General features: G+C 40.9%; 1 protein-coding gene across 9 annotated transcripts in view; it reads left to right on the forward strand.

The window, feature by feature from the left end:
* Positions 1-20,700, forward strand: part of tlk2 (tousled-like kinase 2) — a 160,110-nt gene that overhangs the window by 76,099 nt on the left and 63,311 nt on the right. For all 9 annotated transcript variants that reach the window (XM_059955729.1, XM_059955736.1, XM_059955737.1 and 6 more), the window contains one exon: positions 1,790-1,882. In XM_059955729.1, the coding sequence (XP_059811712.1) occupies positions 1,790-1,882 (93 nt within the window). The remainder of the gene's footprint in view (positions 1-1,789; positions 1,883-20,700) is intronic.

The raw sequence follows: 20,700 nt of genomic DNA on the forward strand, positions 1-20,700 counted from the left end.
ACTGTGATTGAATGTTGTAAAACAATAAAATATGAAAACTTCCAAGGGGGGGGTGTATTTTTTATATGCACTGTATATTGGCATCCAAGCCATCTTAAGGAACTATTCATTGATACTCAAAAGCTCTCTGAAACATGCATATAGTAATACTATTAACTAAAATAATGGCACTAAATGTCTATTGTCGAAAGATTACTGTGGTTTGTAATTAAAAATAAAGTTTCAAGGTATTAAGTCACTTTTCAGAAATTGGGAGAGCCAACAGTGGTGCATAATGAATGATGAGGTAATTTCTGATGACTGCTTTTGAAGAATTGACTAAAGTGGTAAATGTTATTTGTATGGCCTTCTAATGAGCATGGTCAAAATTGTGTAATAAAACAAAATGATTTCAAAGCAAGATTAAATTAAGAAAATTAAGAATGAATTGAAAGAAATCTAGAAAGTTGGAGCCATGCCAAATGATAGACTATCCAAACCAGGATAGTACTCAGGCTTTTAGAGGGCAGCATGTGACCAGAGTTGGTCAGTAAGTATCTTTTTGTAGATGCAAATGTTGTGTTTGCTAATGCTGCAGGTGTAAGGGATTATGAAACTAGGTATCAACGTTTGCTTATGATACAGAGATGGGTTAATTGTGAGGAGTAAGGATGGAAATATTCCAATGCTAAGGAGAGTTGAGAGGTTAAACTGAACAGTACAAACTGGGCAAATTGATTTCCACATAAACAATACAAGGTCCTATAGACGAGAGATTCTTCTGATGTTGGGGAAATGCGGGTCAGGCAGCATTTATAAAAAAGAATAAACAGTCATTGTGTTAGACTGAGACCCTTCATCAAGACTGGAAAGGAAGGGGGAAGATGTCAGAATGCAAAGGTTGGGGGGGAGGGGGGGAATAGCTAGAAGGTGATAAGTGAAAGCCCTGACTAGACAGAGAACTCTAGCCTTCTGAAGGTAGAATCTTTAGAAGTCCAAAGAGGTGGTGAGGTGGTGGGTACATTGCTAGGAAGTGAATGTCAACATGATCAGCAAATGTCATGAAAGTATTTAAGCAGTCTTTTGGAATGCTTTTATCAAAAGAATGTGAGTGTAGGGACATTGAAATTGTTACAGCTAAACCAGATATGGAATACCACAAAGATTTCTGAGTACCGTGACTTGGGGAACAAAATGGCTTAATCTTGGAGCGATTGCATAATGTTAGTAAAATGTGGAGCATCAGATTACAAAGAAATATTACACAGAATACAGTTGTATTTATTGGAATTTACAAGTTGGAGGAGTGCTTTGGTTGAAGTTCCCAAGGTAATGTGGGGAAACTGATAGGACAGATTGAATTGCCACCAGGAGGGTTTATTTAAGAAATACAGGCCCTTCTGCCCCTCAAGCTGCATCACCCAGCAACCCCCAGTGTAACCCTAGCCTAATCACCAGACAATTTACAATGGTCAATTATGTCTTTGAACTGTGGAAGGAAACCAGAGTACTCAGAGAAAACCCATGCCTTCATGGGGAGGATGTATAGATTCCTTACAGAGACACCAGGATTAAACTCCGAACTCTGTCCAAGCTGTAATAATGTCACGCCAACTGCTACACTATCGTGTTGCCCATAGTCTTACAAAAAAAAGTAGCCAGATATTGTCGGAAGAAAATTATGGAACATTTCTACACAGATAAAATTTTGAACTGTGACAAAAAGCAGTTGATACTTGGGTCATAAATAGATTTTTGATTACTAAAGTATAAAATCTTTATTAAAAGAAATGGTTTGGTGTGTTTGCAGACAGACTTCACACTGGAGAAGCTCACTGCCTTGGAAAGCAACAAAAATTCTGACCTGGAAAAAAAGGAAGGCCGGATTGATGATTTACTCCGGGTAAATCTTTTATTTCAACTAAGTCTGCATTTTCTGATGTACCAAGATGCAAAGGTGCAGTTTAATAACATGCAACCTTTGAGCACAGTTGCCACAGGTAACAGAAAGGAGATGGTGGCTGCATTTAACCTAATCTAGGTCTCCTTATTACAGCTCTTCTGCAAAGTGTGTATGGGATTCACTCCTTAAGAAGGGCATCATTTAAGGGATTACATCAAGTTAGTAATTCTGCTGAATTACTAGCACTGGTATAATAGGCTTGAGCATTTGAAGTCAATACACCTGTGGGTAATCCCCCAGGTGTTATGGAAGCTCACATGAAACTGCGCAAAAAAAAAAGTTCTGTACAAAATACGAGCCTCCTTTTGATTCTTTTCTGCATTCCTCTATTTTATTGTATTTCAGACACTCTCATCCCAAGCATGGACTCTGGATTGGATCTGGAATCTGCATGGTTTATATGTCTAATCATGTGCCAAATGGGACATATTTAGAATGTAACAATTTAATTTCTAAATCTGTTTTAGGGTGCAAGGTAAAGCATAGATCCTGAGATCTGCCTGTAGAGTGAGAGCAACTTAGAAATGAAACATGTTCTGTCTTGAGGTGTAGTACGTTTGTTTGTGTGTATGTGTATATATTGTCTAGATTGCACTTTGTGCCCTAATACAACTTTAGAAATCAAATTCATTTATTTAAATGCTCAGATGATGTACCATTGGCCCTCATGTACCAGCCACATTTAGAATTGATCCTGAATCCATACTTGGCCTGAGCACAGTTGGAAATACAGGCCAACAGAGAAATATAAAGGTTGTGTAACTAATGGAGTGAATGTAATGTCAAAATAATTCACTTTATTTGAAATAATGCTTAAAAATCAAACTAGATCTGGTTAATTTAATCATTGTGACACAAGCTTCCACCAACAGCAATTACTGATTTGTGCCACTTACTTTACAGAACTATCATTGGGCTAAGTACGAATTTTACAAGTAGGGTGCCTGGTATTTTTTTGTTTTTGATGGAGATGCTTCCCCCCCACCCCCACAAAGTTTTTAACTCCATTCTATGCAAACAGAATTATGTGTACCGTTTCACATGCTCATCGAAATAATAAATGTGTGTGAGTGCATATTGCTTTCACCACCTCGAATACCTTCCATATTTCAACCATCCTCTGGATATTTTCCTCATCACTTCTAAATCTCCTACCCACCCCTTCCCTTCTTGACGATAGAACCCTCTGCTAAGGGAAACAGCATCTCTATATCTACCCTAAGGCCTTCGTACCTTTTAGTACTTCCTCCTTCACTCCAAAAGAGATAAACACAGCCTATTCAGCGCCTCCTGTTCATTGTACAGATTAATCTGTTACGAACCCCGTAACTGGGTCACTTACCAGCAAAGATAGAGAGGTCCGTTGAAGTCTGATGGTACTATTTTTAACAGTATTTATTGGTAAAAATACACAAAAATAATATCAATGCAAACATACAGATAATAAACTTTGTCAATACTAAATCTAAAAGTGCAGGTATAATAATAATCAATAAGAAATAGCTCTATCGTTGTCTAGGGGATAATGTATTGTCCGATGGAAGTATCAAAGTCACTTAGTTCATTCGGGCGGCAGTTTTTGGTTGGAGTCAAGAGAGAGACTTTTAAACTTGCCAGCTTTTCCTTTTTATGATGTCGATCCTTCCAGAGTTCCGTTTTTGTAGTTGGTCCTTTAGCTAAGCCGTTCTGTGGAAGCCTGCCAATTCCTAGGCAAAGGAAAAGGACGCATGCGAGCCCCACCGGCTGTCACTAGTAAATGCTGTCACGGGATTTCTAGCGTTTCTCCTGGTGCGTCTAAAGGGATTGTTCCCCAGACCCTCTTTGATCCTTACTCACGGGTTCTCAGATGTCAGTCAGGTTGGGATGATGCAATCCCTCAACCAGCCCACTCTGTTCATTCCCTGAGGGCTTCAATGAATAGTACAGTATTCAATACACAATTCCGTCTCTAAGAGACAATGGCCGTTATCCGTGGCTTTGTCTTTCGGAGGCCCAGGACACATTCCAAACCTTGAGGATTCTGCGTGTGTCTCTCTCATTTCCTGGGTCCCAGACCCGAATTAGTAGCGATCTTGCGATTCTCAAAAAGGAGGGGGCTACTTTGTACCTTTCGGCCCCTCAGAGTTGTGGCATATTTGTAACAAATCAGAATACTGTTGCATGCCCTACAGTGTAGTCACATCCTTCCAAAAGCACAGCGAGCCGCCCTCTACATGGAATCTGTGCTGTGTTGTAACATAACCTTTTGCTCTCGACTTCTATCATGGCTAATGAATGCTTATCCCAAATGCTGTATTCACTTTATCTATCTGCCGCTGTCATTGGGGATCCTTGGCTGTGTACACAATGGTTCCTCCTGTTTCTTGGTGGTACCTGGAGTACTACTATTTGTTGTGTTTATCCTAGCTTTATTTAAAAAATATTACCTCAAACTTTTTAGAATTAAATTCCATTCTGCCATTCTTTTATGAGCAACTGATATCATTTTGCAGACAGTCTACCCAGCTCAGTATTAAAAACAAGGCCAGTCTTAGTACCCTCTCTGAACTTGCTAATCATGACTTCTACATTCTCATCCAGTTGGATAACATGTATAAGGTCTTTACACAGCAAAGGTCTCAGCACTTATCCCCGTGATACACCACTGGTTGCAGGCTTCCAGTCTCATCTCTGGACTACTGCAGTGATCCAAACCACATTTTGGGTGAATTTTGATATTCTATCATAAAGGTGACAGACAGGGCAATTATGATTTTGTTGCTGACTGCCTAATTATGTTGATTGGTAGAATTAAGTCCACTTAGTCCTCTGAAGTTTCTTGGAGAGATTGCTTTCGTGTTGCCTATTTTCTGCCACTGGAGGCAAATTGACCTGACTATGTTAAAGGTAAACACACTAACAAAATCTCTTTTAACCTCTTATATGATTTTCCACAATTGAAAATGTAAGAATTGCACAAGAACCTTGATGCTGGGAAACTGATTTGACCTTGTACTTAGTCATTCATTATCCAATTTGGTATCTGTGATGGCCAGCTCAAAATTCTGGCTCTACTTGAGGCAGCAGTGACCTTTTAAGGGAATTATTGAATTTGGTTGTGTTCTTGCATCAATCTATCATGGTCATATTATTAACAAATATGGCAGGGAATTAAATGTAATAACAACCAGGTTATGGTACCATTTCATAGAATATTGGTCAGGCCATAGCTGAAGTACTACTTACAGTTCTGGTCATTACACTAATGGGAGAATGTGATTGAACTGGCAGAGGAAACCTACCAAGATAGTGCCTGAGATTGAGTATTTCACTTGCAGGGAGTACTGGGTAGGCTGTTTTCTTTTCTTGGAATGGCAGAGTCTGATGGGAGCCTCAGCTTGGAGTACACAGACTTCAATGCCTTCCTCTTGGGCAGCTGTAACCAGGCAACATTTTTGCTTGACACCTAGTTCTTGCTATAACTGAGGCCATTCAACTCCCCCACTATCCACCCTAGCTGTTTGATAATAAATCAGTGAATCAGACTTGCAGCATTCCTCATTAATAATATCCAACAGGATCCTGTGATTACAAGGAAGGTGACTAAGATGATCGCTTGCTGTTGGACTGCACACAGTCTTCGTGCACTGTCTCCTCTGATGTCTTTCTGACACAGGCAGCAGCACAAGCCACACCAAGTCCAGCTCCTTCAGTTTCTCCACCAACCAGCAACTCGCTGATGGGGTAGGCCTACAATACTTTGAAGCTCTTAATGTCCAGCAGGGTCTGGCGATAATTTTTAACACCTTTGGTTGGCCCCGTAGAAGCCACTGCATCAGAGTGAGACACCATCTTACCAGAAGATCAACTGTACCTCAGATGATTGTAAAGAGGGCTTGGCTGTGATTGTTGTTTTTCTCAGTTCTAGTTTGATGCTGGGTGATCTATCAATTTTTGTAGTGTAACAGTTTACAAGTAATTTTGAAGGATGGATAGAAATGAATCACATTGCTGTTGGCATAGTATCGCAAGGAAGTAAGTCTTGTATATTAATTTGCATATCAGGTGACAATAATCCAGTAATTGTTTATTATTGATTCTAGATTTTATTCCAGAGTTCTGCTTTATTTGACTTGCTTGAGATTCTGAGGAGGCTTAGAGGAGACCTGATGATCATTTCCTCAGGATTGAAATGCTTAACACTAGAGGGCATTCATTTAAGGTCAGAGGGTGGAATTTCAAAGGAGATGTGTGGAACAATTGTTTTTTTTTTATTATTATTACAGTGATCCTGGAATGAGATGCCAGGGATGGTGGAGGCAGATATGATAGAGGTTTAAGAGGCTCTTTGGCACATGAATGTGCAGAGAATGGAGGGATGTGGAACGTGCAGGCAGAAGGGGTTAGGTGTCAGTGTTATTAGTTGGGTTTAATATTGTGAGCCAAAGGGCCTGTTCCTTTGCTGTTCTGTTATCTGTGGCTTAGTGGTTCAGACCTCTGAATCACAAGTGTAATTCAGATTTTAACCACTGTGACAAACCATAAGTTAAAATCAAAAAATGGTGGAGCTATTCAGTGTTTGTCCATATGTGGAGGGTAAAATTGATTTGTGATGTGGTTTGTAGTATCATAAATAGGCCTCATTATATTTAGCGCAGTCTGGATTGTTCCCTTTTAAAATGTGTTATTAATAAAACAGAAAATCTTAGAAATATTGAGCAAATTAAGTAGCACTAGGGGTGGGAGGAGAAGAGAGAAGACTTAACATATTGGGTCTAAGTCCTTCAATCAGAACCAAAAAAAGTTGGAAATAAATTAAGTTGCAAAGAAAACTGGGAGGGAAGGGGGGAGGTGGTTCTGAGTGGGATTGAATGATACAAGTGGAGGTAGTGCTAGTTGGAAAGTTGCCATATTCTCTGAATCAGGATACTTCACCTGGAATGATACAGTGAGTACATAAGAACATGCCAAAGAGCAACAAGGGTAAAGTTGCAACATTGGGGCTGCATTTATCTTGAAGAGCATGCTATGGGTGGTGAAGGAGACAAATGAAATCTGAAATACCAGTTGAGGGGAGTAATCTGAAATTGTTGCATTTGATTTTGAAGTCAAAAGGCTACAATGTCTAGTTGGAAAATAGGTGCTGTTCCTCAAGATTGCATTAGGCTTTCTTGGAACCAATGGACATTGATGAAAAATTAAAGTGTCAGTCATCTGGAAGTTCAAGGTCACTTTTGTTGACTGAATGAAGATGTTTTGCTAAGTGATCATCCAAAAATGTACAGAATCATTCAAGTATAGTGGAGACTAGATCATGATCATTGAAAGCAGGATACTTTGGAAAGAATGAGAAGGGAGGAAAAACTCTCATCATGGACCCAAGGAATCCTTCCAGATGAATGAATGATTTATTTCCATAGATGCTGCCTGACCTGCTGAGTCACTCCAGCATTTTGTGTGTGTTGCTCAAAATTTCCAGCATCTGCAGACTTCCTCGTGTAAATAATTTACTTACATCCAGATATTCAATGTGGATTAGGTGACCACATTTTTTTCCACATCTGTTTGCAACCGATAAGGGCGATGCAGACCTTGCAGTTACTGCAATGTTCTCTTCCTCTTCTGTGCCTTTAGGCTTATTTACTTTCCAATGAAGCTTATCTTCTGAATTACTGCATTACATCTTTCTGGTCTTGGTATTGTCAGATTGAGTTATTGTCCTATGCACAAGAACCATGAGGCACAGGTATAATAAAACAGTGTCATAGGCATATGGGTCCAGACATGCAGTGAATATAAATTGTATGCAAGTCAAGTCAAGTCACTTTTATTGTCATTTTGACCATAACTGCTGGTACAGTACACAGTAAAAATGAAACAACTTTTTTCAGGACCATGGTGTTACATGACACAATACAAAAACTATACTGAACTACGTTAAAAAAAAAACAACACAGAGAAAGCTACACTAGACTACAGACATACACAGGACTACATGAAGTGCACAAAAACAGTGCAGGCATTACAGTAAAAAACAGGACAATAGGGCAAGGTGTCAGTCCAGGCTTCGGGTATTGAGGAGTCTGATAGCTTGGGGGAAGAAACTGTTACATAGTCTGGCCGTGAGAGCCTGAATGCTTCGGAGCCTTTTCCCAGACGGCAGGAAGGAAGTTATACAAGATTGTAAAGAGAAAATATTTGTGCAAAAAATGTACAGACGTGTTTAATGAACAGTAATAGTAATAACAGTAGTTAATAACTAACAATAGTAGTGAGGTTGGGGATGGCATTAAACAGGAAATTAGAAATGCGTGCAATAAAGGAACAGTAGTTATAATGGGTGACTTCAATCTACATATAGATTGGGTTAACCAAATTGGTAAGGGTGCTGAGGAAGAGGATTTCTTGGAATGTATGTGGGATGGTTTTCTGAACCAACATGTTGAGGAACCAACTAGAGAGCAGGCCATTCTAGATTGGATAATGGGCAATGAGGAAGGGTTAGTTAGCAATCGTGTCGTGCGAGGCCCCTTGGGTAAGAGTGACCATAATATGGTGGAATTCTTCATTAAGATGAAGAGTGACATAGTTAATTCAGAAACAAAGGTTCTGAACTTAAAGAAGGGTAACTTTGAAGGCATGAGACGTGAATTAGCTAAGATAGACTGGCAAATGGTACTTAAAGGGTTGATGGTGGGTATGCAATGGCAAGCATTTAAAGATCGCATGGATGAACTACAACAATTGTTCATCCCAGTTTGGCAAAAGAATAAACCAGGGAAGGTAGTGCACCCGTGGCTGACAAGGGAAATTAGGGATAGTATCAAGTCCAAAGAAGAAACACATAAATTAGCAAAAAAAAGCGGCACACCTGAGGACTGGGAGAAATTCAGAGACCAGCAGAGGAGGACAAAGGGCTTAATTAGGAAAGGGAAAAAAGATTGAGAGAAAGCTGGCAAGGAACATAAAAACTGACTGTAAAAGCTTTTATAGATACGTGAAGAGAAAAAGATTGGTCAAGACAAATGTAGGTCCTTTACAGTCAGAAACAGGTGAATTGATCATAGGGAACAAAGACATGGCAGACCAATTGAATAACTACTTTGGTTCTGTCTTCACTAAGGAGGGCATAAATAATCTTCCGGAAATAGTAAGGGACCGAGGGTCTAGTGAGATGGAGGAACTGAGGGAAATACATGTTAGTAGGGAAGTGGTGTTAGGTAAATTGAAGGGATTAAAGGCAGATAAATCCCCAGGGCCAGATGGTCTGCATCCCAGAGTGCTTAAGGAAGTAGCCCAAGAAATAGTGGATGCATTAGTGATAACTTTTCAAAACTCCTTAGATTCTGGATTAGTTCCTGAGGATTGGAGGGTGGCTAATGTAACCCCACTTTTTAAAAAAGGAGGGAGAGAGAAACTGGGGAATTATAGACCAGTTAGTCTGACATCGGTGGTGGGGAAAATGCTAGAGTCAGTTATCAAAGATGTGATAACAGCACATTTGGAAAGAGGTGAAATCATCGGACAAAGTCAGCATGGATTTGTGAAAGGAAAATCATGTCTGACGAATCTTATAGAATTTTTTGAAGATGTAACTAGTAGAGTGGATAGGGGAGAGCCAGTGGATGTGGTATATTTAGATTTTCAAAAGGCTTTTGACAAGGTCCCACACAGGAGATTAGTGTGCAGACTTAAAGCACATGGTATTGGGGGTATGGTATTGATGTGGATAGAGAATTGGTTGGCAGACAGGAAGCAAAGAGTGGGAGTGAATGGGACCTTTTCAGAATGGCAGGCAGTGACTAGTGGGGTACCGCAAGGCTCAGTGCTGGGACCCCAGTTGTTTACAATATATATTAATGATTTAGACGAGGGAATTAAATGCAGCATCTCCAAGTTTGCGGATGACACAAAGCTGGGCGGCGGTGTTAGCTGTGACGAGGATGCTAAGAGGATGCAGGGTGACATGGATAGGTTAGGTGAGTGGGCAAATTCATGGCAGATGCAATTTAATGTGGATAAATGTGAGGTTATCCACTTTGGTTGCAAGAACAGGACAACAGATTATTATCTGAACGGTGGCCGATTAGGAAAAGGGGAGATGCAACAAAACCTGAGTGTCATTTGTACACCAATCGTTGAAGGTGGGCATGCAGGTACAGCAGGCGGTGAAAAAGGCAAATGGTATGTTGGCATTCATAGCAAAAGGATTTGAGTACGGGAGCAGGGAGGTTCTACTGCAGTTGTACAAGGCCTTGGTGAGATAGCACCTAGAATATTGTGTGCAGTTTTGGTCCCCTAATCTGAGGAAAGACATTCTTGCCATAGAGGGAGTACAGGGAAGGTTCACCAGATTGATTCCTGGGATGACAGGACTTCCATATGAAGAAAGACTGGATCGTCTAGGCTTATACTCACTGGAATTTAGAAGATTGAGGGGGGATCTTATTGAAACGTATAAAATTCTAAAGGGATTGGACAGGCTAGATGCAGGAAGATTGTTTCCGATGTTGGGGAAGTCCAGAACGAGGGGTCACAGTTTAAAGATAAAGGGGAAGCCTTTCAGGACCAAGATGAGGAAAAACTTCTTCACACAGAGTGGTGAATCTGTGGAATTCTCTGCCACAGGAAACAGTTGAAACCGGTTCATTGGCTATATTTAAGAGGAAATTAGATATGGCCCTTGTGGCTAAAGGGATCGGGGAGTATGGAGAGAAAGCAGTTACAGGGTTCTGAGTTGGATGATCAGCCATGATCATACTGAATGGCGGTGCAGGCTCAAAGGGCCGAATGGCCTACTCCTGCACCTATTTTCTATGTTCATGGTATTGTAATTGATGGTTGCTGAGGTAGGGTTAGGGTTGTTCGGGTAAGTTAAAGAACATGATGTTTGTAGGAAAGTCGCTGTTCCCATGCCTGGGGGTGTGTTACTTAGGACAAGGATGGTTAGGATAGGAAACAGCTTCTTCTCCTAGTCCATGAGACTACTAAACTCCCTGTCACTAGCCAGATCTCTTCCACAGATGAAATGGCAGAAGCATTGTGTGGTTTACTTTTTAATTGTGTCGTAAGTGCACTTTATTTGTTAGTTTATTTGTGGTAATATTGTTTTGTGTGTGAGTTACATGTACTGTTATGCACCTTGGTCTGGAAGAACATAGTCTTGTTTGGAAGTATACAGCTGAAGGACAATAAATTTGAACTTGATTTCTGAACCTCCTGCCTGACAAAAGCAATGAGAAGAGCACATGACAGATGGTGGGGATCCTTGATGGATGCTGTCTTTGGTGAGGAGGGCTGTGTCCATTTCTCTTGTAGCCTTTTGTGTGTTGGAGTGCTATAACAGGCCATAATGTTATAATCAGAATACTTTGAATTATTAATTGGGGCACATCAGGATGCAGCACATTTTTTGGCGCAATAAGATGGTTGCCTCAATTAGCCAAAGTTTCATGGAAATAGTTAAAAAGGTACAATATAAAAGACACTACCATTAACTGAGTAACAATGAATGTATTTAAATGAATTGCAGAACAAATTAGAACACTACCAACACACCCAAAATGCTGGAGGAACTCAACAGGTCAGACAACATCTATGGAAAAGTACAGTTGATGTTGCCAAAACGTCCACAGTACTTTTTTTCCATAGATGCTGCCTGGCCTGCTGAGTTTCTCCAGCATTTTGTGTATGTTGCTCAGATTTCCAGCACCTGCAGATTTTTTTCTTGTTTGGAGCTCTACCAATACCTCCACAGTACTAAAAAAAAAACTGTAGTTCCTAATAATAGTTATCGACGGAGGAATTTGTTCATTATACACTGCTGTGTTGTTTTGATTGACTGTACGTGAACAAAATCAGTGCAGACACCTAGTGTAATGGACTGCCTTCATACAATGTTTTCAACAATTGCATCCTCCAGAACTTCATTTTATTGTTGATAACTTGATTCTTTGTAGGTCCCAACTTGTTGAAGTAGTGAAATAGTTTCATTTTCACTCCCAGCTTTTTCTGGCATCTCCAAGCCTGAATGCTTGGAACTGTAGTGAACAAAACAGATTTGAATTGTCTTATTGCATATTTCTCACCAACTGTCAGTGACAAAAACTATTGCTTTTTGAACACAAACACACGCAACTGATGTGATTTAAAAGTTATTGTTTAAGCGTGGTGTAGTGTCTAATGACCTCACAAGCGCACGCAACTGACACTAGTTAGAAACTGTTTGGCATCGGTCTCTCAACCCTATTAAGCAGCATAGTGTCCCAAATGAGCAAAAGGAATCTTGGCTATTTTCTCAATTTTTGTTTGTTAAGAGTTCTCCTAAATAAATGGCTGCCCTAATTAACTGGAATGGACTTTCAACAGTGTAACTGCAGAGCTTTGGTTACATGCCATGTCTCCTTTGGAAGAAGAGGCACTGTTTTGCCTACGTTGTGATTACATTTTGTGCTCTGCCCAGGACAGGTCATCTGTGATGTTAGCATCCAGGAATTTGAAGCTGCTTATTCTTTCTGCCTCTGATCCAACATTTGAGATCTAGTATGTGGTCTCCTAACTTTGCCTTTCTAAAGTTTTGAATCCAGCACTTTCAGGTGTCCATAGTTCATATTCCACATTTCTAAAATCAATCATCTTTTCACTTTCCTTAACATTTAATTTGTTTCAATGGCTTTTTCTTGGCCAAAACATTACTACCCTCTTTCTGCCAGTATTGACGTCCTTTCTGTCATTCTGTCCTAGTCTGCATCGGAATTTGGTGAAACAAGAAATTAACTTCAATAGAAAATAATGTGTATAATTACATAACAGTACTAATGCTTTGCAATAGTTCAACTAAGCTATGTTTTGATGATTTCCTTTTGTACTCTGTATGTGAGGTTTCTCACCTAAGTGTCTTAACAATAATCAGCCAGCATTGAAGATTCCAGTTGCCCTGATACCGTTTCTCCATGACTGCAATGTTCTGGTGAAACCTTTCATCATGCTCGTCGCTGACAGCGTCAAGATTTGCAGGGAAGAAGTCAAAATGGGAATGCAGAAAATGAATCTTTAGTGCCATGTTGCACTTCATGGTTTTGTATGCTTGAAGCACATTGTCAACATGTAGATTAGTACTCTGTAAGTGCCAAGAAAAATTTCAACAACGCCCTTGAATGCCTTCCATGTGATTTGATATTTTTCCCCTTTTTTTTTCCTCTCTCTCTCCAGTCCCACTGGAAGTTCTTCAAATTGCCTGTTTGATTTGTGGACTAACAAAAAATGCCTGCCTTAATCTTGACATCAGTTATTCTGGAAAACATCTGTCTCAGAAGTAGAAATCATTCACCTTGTTCATCACTTTCACAAAATTTTTCATGAGCCCTAGGCTTATATAAAGAAGAGGCAAAAATATCTTTGCTGGGTCAACAAGTGGCTTATGTGCCACACTTTGCTATGCTGGAGCCAACTGCTTGTGGAGTGGTCAATCCTTTTAATGTTGAGATTCTTTAGTAAGGTGACAGCAGCCTTGAAACCAGTAATTCTGCTTTTGCCTTTGACAAACTCAAGTCTCTGACCAGGTTGTTTAACTCAGATTTTGTTATCAGGTGAGACTTACTTCACAATAAAGGGCTCAAAATCTGTATCAGTGTCATTTTCCATTCCTGGCTTGTGCATCACGTCACCTTTGTTCCTGTAGACTCCATGTCTCTGGTGGCTTCAGTACTGGAAGACTATTGTCATGTGGCACAGGTCTCATGGCTGAAGGAAGATTGGGGTATTCAATGGACTTCTTGTTTTTAGCAGATAAACCAGACACACTGATCAGATAGAAGTAGCAGCCTGTCACATGATCCTTCTCTCGCCATATCATTGGGGCAGTGAACGGCATTGTCTTCAGAGGACTCTGAGCCAAGCTCTGAGATCGACAGCACACGTTGCACAAATGTGAGGAGCCCAGGTTTTGACTTGTTGCCAATCTTACACCTAAAGTAGAGCTCATAGGCTTTTTTAATAAAAGGAGTTATGGTCTGTCCTTGAGGTTCAAGCCCATTCTCACCGCAAATATCACAGCTGTTGCAACATTAGCGAGACATTTTGCTATCACAAATACTGCTGAAAATACAGTTGCTTTATTATAAGGAGTGCGCACAGGATGCTATGCAAGTGGAGCATGTGTATCAACGTGATCATAAACTGATATACGTGTAAACGCAATGTCCAAAACGGTGTGTGAGAAGCTGGTTAAAGACTGCATCTGCAGTATGCTACCACCCACACTAGACCCCCTACAATTCACCTACCGATGGAACTAGTCTACCAATGACGTGATAGACACTGCACTACACACAGTCCTCACTCACCTGGAGAAGAGGGATGCACACGTTAGAATGCTGTTCCTGGACTACAGTTCAACATTCAATACCATCATTCCCTGCAGACTTGAAGCCCAGAGACCTTGGTCTGCACCCCAGCTTGTGCAGCTGGATCTTAGACTTCCTCTCGGATCGCCGACAGGTGGTAAGGATGGACTTCCTCACCTCTGTCCCTCAACACAGGTGCCCCCCAGGGTTATGTTCTGAGTCCCCTTCTCTACTCCCTTTACACCCACAACTGTACTGTCACACTCGGCTCCAATCTCCTGATCAACTTCCCAGATGACAACTTTGATCGGCCTTGCTTCTACTGGTGATGAGACGTCCTACAGAGGAGAGGTTGACACCCTGACACAGTGGTGTCAGGATAATAACCTCTCCTTCAATGGCCAAAAATCAAAACTGCTGATTGTGGATTACAGGAGGAATGGAGACGAGCTTGCCCCGAGCAACATCAATGGGTCTGTAGTTAAGAGGGTGAGCAGTTTCAAGTTCCTCAGTATGCACATTACTGATGACATCACCTGGACTGCCCACACCAGGCCAGGGGCTAAAAAAAGCACAAGACAGACATGCATATTTTATTGATCCCAAGGGAAATTGGGTTTTGTTACAGTCACACCAACCAAGAATAGTGTAGAAATATAGCAATATAAAGCCATAAATAATTAAATAATAAGTAAATAATGCCAAGTGGAAATTAGTCCAGGCTCAGCCTATTGGCTCAGGGTGTCTGACACTCCGAGGGAGGAGTTGTAAAGTTTGATGGCCAAGGCTGGAATGACTCTTCCACCTCAGGTGACTGAAGAAGTTTGACATGGGCCCCGAAATCCTCAAGATCTTCTGCAGGGGCACCATTGAGAGCATGCTGACTGGCTGTGTCAACGTCTGGTATGGGAACTGCACCGACTTTCATCGCTGGGCACTGCAAAGTCAGACAGCCCAGCGCATCTGTGGACGCAAACTTCCCTCCTTTGCGGACATTTATAGCAGCGGGTACAGAATGAAGACCTGGAAGATCATCAGAGACACTGGTCGCCCCGGCCATGAGCTCTTTCAGCTGCTTCAGTCTGGCAAACTCTACCACAGCATTAAAGCAAGGATCAACAGGCTATGGGACAGCTTCTTTCTTCAAGCCATTGGACATTTAAATTCACATGTCAGTACATTGCAACGGAGTCATAGTACACAGATTTTTACTCTCTCATGTTGTGAGATGGATGTAAGATTTTAAAAAAATTCTAAATTCTGAAATTCTATATTATAGCCTTTCTAAAACCTGTCCTGCCATGCAGCATCTGCCCTGCCCTGCCTAAACCTGCCCAGGTATGCCTTGACAAGATAGAAAACTTTACAGCTTACATTGTGAGCAACATTTTAATTGACTTGAATTATGAATTGAAACAAGTAAAGGCTATTTATTTATTTTTAAAGTTGCATGATAGGGACATTTCCAGGTGACTTTTTTCTTTGCTTTCCTAAGCAGAATTAGGCTATTTGGCCCATCGAGTCTGTTCTACCATTTAATCATGGATGATCCAATTTTCCACACGGCTCAATCACTTGCCTTCTCCCTGTATCCCTTTGTATTGCTGATTTTATGATCAGCAGTCCAAAATTCACTCAAGTAGTCAGAAAGCAAGATCTTTGTTGTCCAGTGTTAGCAGTATTTTCTGATTTAAGGTTTCAAGCATCTGCAGCATTTGGCTTTTGGGTTGTTGTTTTCATTATTTCCATCAGATGGCACTAGAGTTTGGGCTATTCACCAGTTTGAGTGCCATTAAAATCATTACTTTGGTAGAATGTTTTATGAAATTTGGCAACAGATACAAGAATTTTGTTGGAGTGGCAATATTTGTCTGTTTCATAATCGGATGATATTTTCCATATTCTATTTGAATGAAACCTGAATCAATAAACACATTTCTTACAAGTTAGTTAACCAGGTCTATAGACAATTTGTTTTAACAGCATAACAGAAGGAAGCTACTTGGCCCCACAGTTTTATGTCAGCTTGCAGGAAAGTGATTACTCCCATTCCCCCTCATTTTCCTTTATCCTTGCTTCTGTCTCTCTCACTGCCTGTTAACCAAACAGTATGTCTTTGGAATTGAGAGGAAATGAAAGAACCAAGATAAGCCTACCCATTTGTGGAAAGTGTACAAGCAATATATAGACAACAGTAATTGCTGTGCCTTGAATGTCTTTGGAAAGGATCCAGGATTCATTCTCATGAAGTAGAAGACATTTCACTTAATTTTTTAAAAAAAGTGAGCAAGTAGTTAATTTTTGGAAGAAACATTCAAGCTCATCTGTTGGTGAATCATTGGAATACATTTCACTGTCAAAATAGCTGTGGATCTAGGTTAATAACTTGGTGCAGCTTCTAGCTGTTCTTTGCTACCAATTTTGTGCTGTTTCACTCCTGTACCTCTAGGATTGACTGCTAATCACTATCCCTTAAAACTCTCTATCCACTGTTGATCACGTCACCCTTTACTTTGTTTCATAAATGGGCTTTATCTTCCCAGTTTCTCTGCCTCTGGGGAATCTGCTCTAATGATGAAGTCTTTCCCCATGAGTGTTCTGAGGTGTCCTCCTTTTTCTTCAATAATGGTATTCCCTCCACCCCAGTTGACAGTTTTTAACTGTCTGTTCTCTTCTGTACTCATCCCCTTTCCTTCCCCCTGATCTCGCCTTTCCATCTGCATTAAGCACATCAGCCCCTTAATTTCTGTCAACTTCAAAATTGCCACCACCAGATTTGCCCTTCCTTTCAAAGGGGCTGTTTTATCTGGTGTTCCCTGATTTGCTCTTCTATTTGCATCACTGTGAAATTTTACTGTGCAACTACAGAAGGTTAAGACTTTTGTCTACCATCTGACATAACATTTGGGGCATCAGGCCTTTATTGGAGCAGAATTAGGCCATTCAGCCCATTGAGTCTGCTCTGCCATTCCATCGTGGCATTTAAATGATCCCCCTCAACCCCATTCTCCTGCCTTCTCCCCTTAACCTAATCAAATGCCTGTCTCCTCTGTTTTAAATATACTCAATGACTTAGTCTCCTCAGCCATCTATGTCAATGAATTATAAGACTTTCCCACCATAGGAAACAGTTTCTCCACATCCACTCTATCTAGGCTTTTCATTATTCAATAGGTTTCAATGAGGTCCTCCCTCTTTTTGCTAAACTCAAGTGAGTACAGGCCCAGAGCCATCAAGTGTCCCTCAAATGTTAATCTTTTCATTTTTGGAATTATTCTCATGACCCTCCTCTGGACTTGCTCTGATGTCAGCACATCTTTTAGATAAGGGGCCCAAAACTGCTCACAATAGTCCAAGTGCGGTCTGACCAAGGCCTTGTGAAGACTCAGCTTAACATAGTTGCTTTCAAAGTAAATACATGATGAAAGTACATACATATACATCACCATATACAATGCTGAGATTTCTTGCGGGCATTCACAGTTAATACAAAGAAACAATAGAATTAATAAAAGACCACACCCAACAGGTTGGACAATCAATGTGCGAAGGACAACAAACTGCAAGTACAAAAGAAAAAAGTATAACGAGAACATGATGAAGTGCCCATGCTTAGTGGGACCAGTTCAATGATGGGGCAAGTGAAGTGATTTCCTCTGTGTCAAGAGCCTGATGGTTGAGGGGTAATAACTGTTCCTGAAACTGGTGGTTTGGGTCCTGGGACTTCTGTGCCACCTTCCTCCTGGCAGCAGTGAGAAGAAAGCAATACCTTGAGTAGTGGGAATCCTTGATAATGGATGCTGCTTTCCTGTGACAGCAGTCCGTGTAGATGTGCTCAATGGTGGGGGAGGGCTTTACCCATATTCACCACTTTTTGTGGGTTTTTCCATTTGAGGACATTGTTTCCATCCCAGGCCACAATGCAACTCATCTATATACTCCACCACACATCTATAGAGTTTTAAGTTTTAGAGTTTATAAAGTTTTAAATTGCATGCAGAATCTTTGCAAACTTCCAAGAAAGTGAAGGTGCTGTCGTGCTTTCTTCATAATGGCATTTATGCACTGGACCCAGGACAGATCTTCTGAAATAATGATATCAAGGAATTTAAAGTTGCTGACCCGCTCCATCTTTGCTTCTCTGATGAGGACTGGCTCATGGACCTCCGGCTTTCTCCTCCTGAAGTCAATAATCAGCTCCCTGGTCTTGCTGACATTAAGTGAGAAGTCATTGTTAAAACACCACTCAGCCAGATTTTCAATCTCTCTCCTATATGCTGATTCCATCACCACCTTTGATTCGGCCAATGACAGTAGTGTCGTCAGCAAACTTAAGTATGGTACTGGAGCTGTATATTCTAGCCCAGGCATGGGCAAACTACGGCCCGGGGGCCATATGCAGCCCGTTAAGCTTTTTAATCCGGCCCACAGAACTTGATGAAATTATATTAATAAACCTTGTTAATGTTTTTTCCCCGCAATTCTGGCGTTTTCCCAATAGATGACGCACTCTATATACATTTGTGGCGACCCATTTCCTGGCACATCCGAACCGGCTCAAAATTAGCCAGCGTTCCGACTAAGGGAGATAGCCTGCGGGGATTTGCGAGCACAGAGCTTTGGAGCCTCTGTGCCACGGGGGGCAGGTTGAGGGAGGCTTAAGAGTGAGGCTGGGGATTTCGAATAAAGTTTTTTTTCTTCGACTGCAGTTACCGACTCAGTGTCGTAATTTTAGCGCTGCATGTAGCACACCGCTACACATTGACATTTGTTGAGGTGCAGCGTATTACTCCACATTTGCGCTTTACTCTTTGTTCGGCTCGACCTATTTGTGTGAACAGGCGTTCAGCGTCATGAACATCAACAAAGCCAGCCACAGATCCAAGTTAACTGATCAACACCTCAGATCCATCCTCAGAATCGCCACAACAAAACTAAATCCAGAATTTGATGCGCTGGCTAAAAAGGGAGACCAACAACACTTTTCCCACTGAAATTAAAAATAAGTTTCTTCGTTGTGTTATGTAAAAAATGCGTTTGAAAATATTTTTTTCAATAAGCCTTACATGTTACATGTCATTTCTGTTAAGTGATGGACATGAGTAGTGCGCAGGTGCACGTACGTTCTCAAAATAAAAAATGCGCTCCAGATCAAATAACGTGCTCCGCATACTGGCACGCTGTCACTGTTCTGTCCTTGTGCTGGTCGTTGTTGAGTTTTGGCACAGGGGACAATTGAATAAGAAGGAGCAGGACAAGTAGACCTGCATCTCCTACCGTTTTTGAAATAAAGACGGGCAGGAGGAGAGTGATGATGATAATATCTTGAAGGATAACAGAATTTTCAGTGTTTTAAAAGTCATTTCAATAAATAGCTAAATACCATGGGACTTCAAAGACAGATATTTTGTTGTAATGCATTTGTTCATTTTCAATTGAAATTAAAGCACATGTTTTCTACATATCCCATGGTATTTTATTTTCTCTTACGAGGTGTATTACTAAAACACTCCGTCCATCTGCTCCTGGTCCGGCCCCCCTGTCAAATTTTAGAACCCTTTGTGGCCCACAAGTCAAAAAGTTTGCCCACCCCTGTTCTAGCCTCATATTCTAGCCCTCTGGAAATGAATGCTAACATTGCAAGTTAACCTTTAGCGAGTTCTGCATAAGTACTCCAAAGTCCCTTTGAACTGTGATTTTTGTATTTTCTCCCCATTTAGAAAATAGTCAATGCCTTTTATTCATTATAGCAATGTGCATGACCATACACTTCTCAACACTATATTCCATCTGCCACTTCTTTGCCCATTTTCCTAATCTGTCGAAATCTTTCTGCAGACCCCCAGCTTCTGCCACTCCAATTATCTTTGTATCCTCTGCCAAGTGGCTACAAAGCTATCAATTCCGTCGTCCAAGTAATTGACATATCACATGAGAAGAAGCAGTCCCAACACCGACCACTGCAGGAGACCACTTGTCATTGGCAGCCAATCAGAACAGGCTCCTTTTATTTCCACTTTTTGCCTTTTATTGTCACCAAATCTTCTAACCATGCTAGTATCTTTCCTGCAATACTATGGCCTCTTAACTTGTTGCAGCCTCATGTGTGGCACCTTGTCAAATGACTTCTAAAAAGCCAAGTACACAACACCCACTGATTCTCCTTTGTCTATCCTGCTTGTTATTTCTTCAAAGAATTCCAACAGATTTGTCGGGCATGATTTCTCCTTAAGGGAGCCATGATGACTTTGGCCTATTTTATCATGTGCCCCCAAGTATGTTGAAACCTCATCCTTGATTATGGACTCTTAACAGCTTCTGAACCATTCAAGTCAGGCTAACTGGCTATAATTTCCTTTCTTCTGCCTCCCTCCCTTCTTAAAGAGTAGAGTGACATTTGGAATCGTCCAGTCCTCCAGAATCTAGTGATTCTTG

Source organism: Hypanus sabinus, chromosome X1, assembly GCF_030144855.1.
Source record: "Hypanus sabinus isolate sHypSab1 chromosome X1, sHypSab1.hap1, whole genome shotgun sequence".
Lineage (NCBI taxonomy): Eukaryota > Metazoa > Chordata > Chondrichthyes > Myliobatiformes > Dasyatidae > Hypanus > Hypanus sabinus.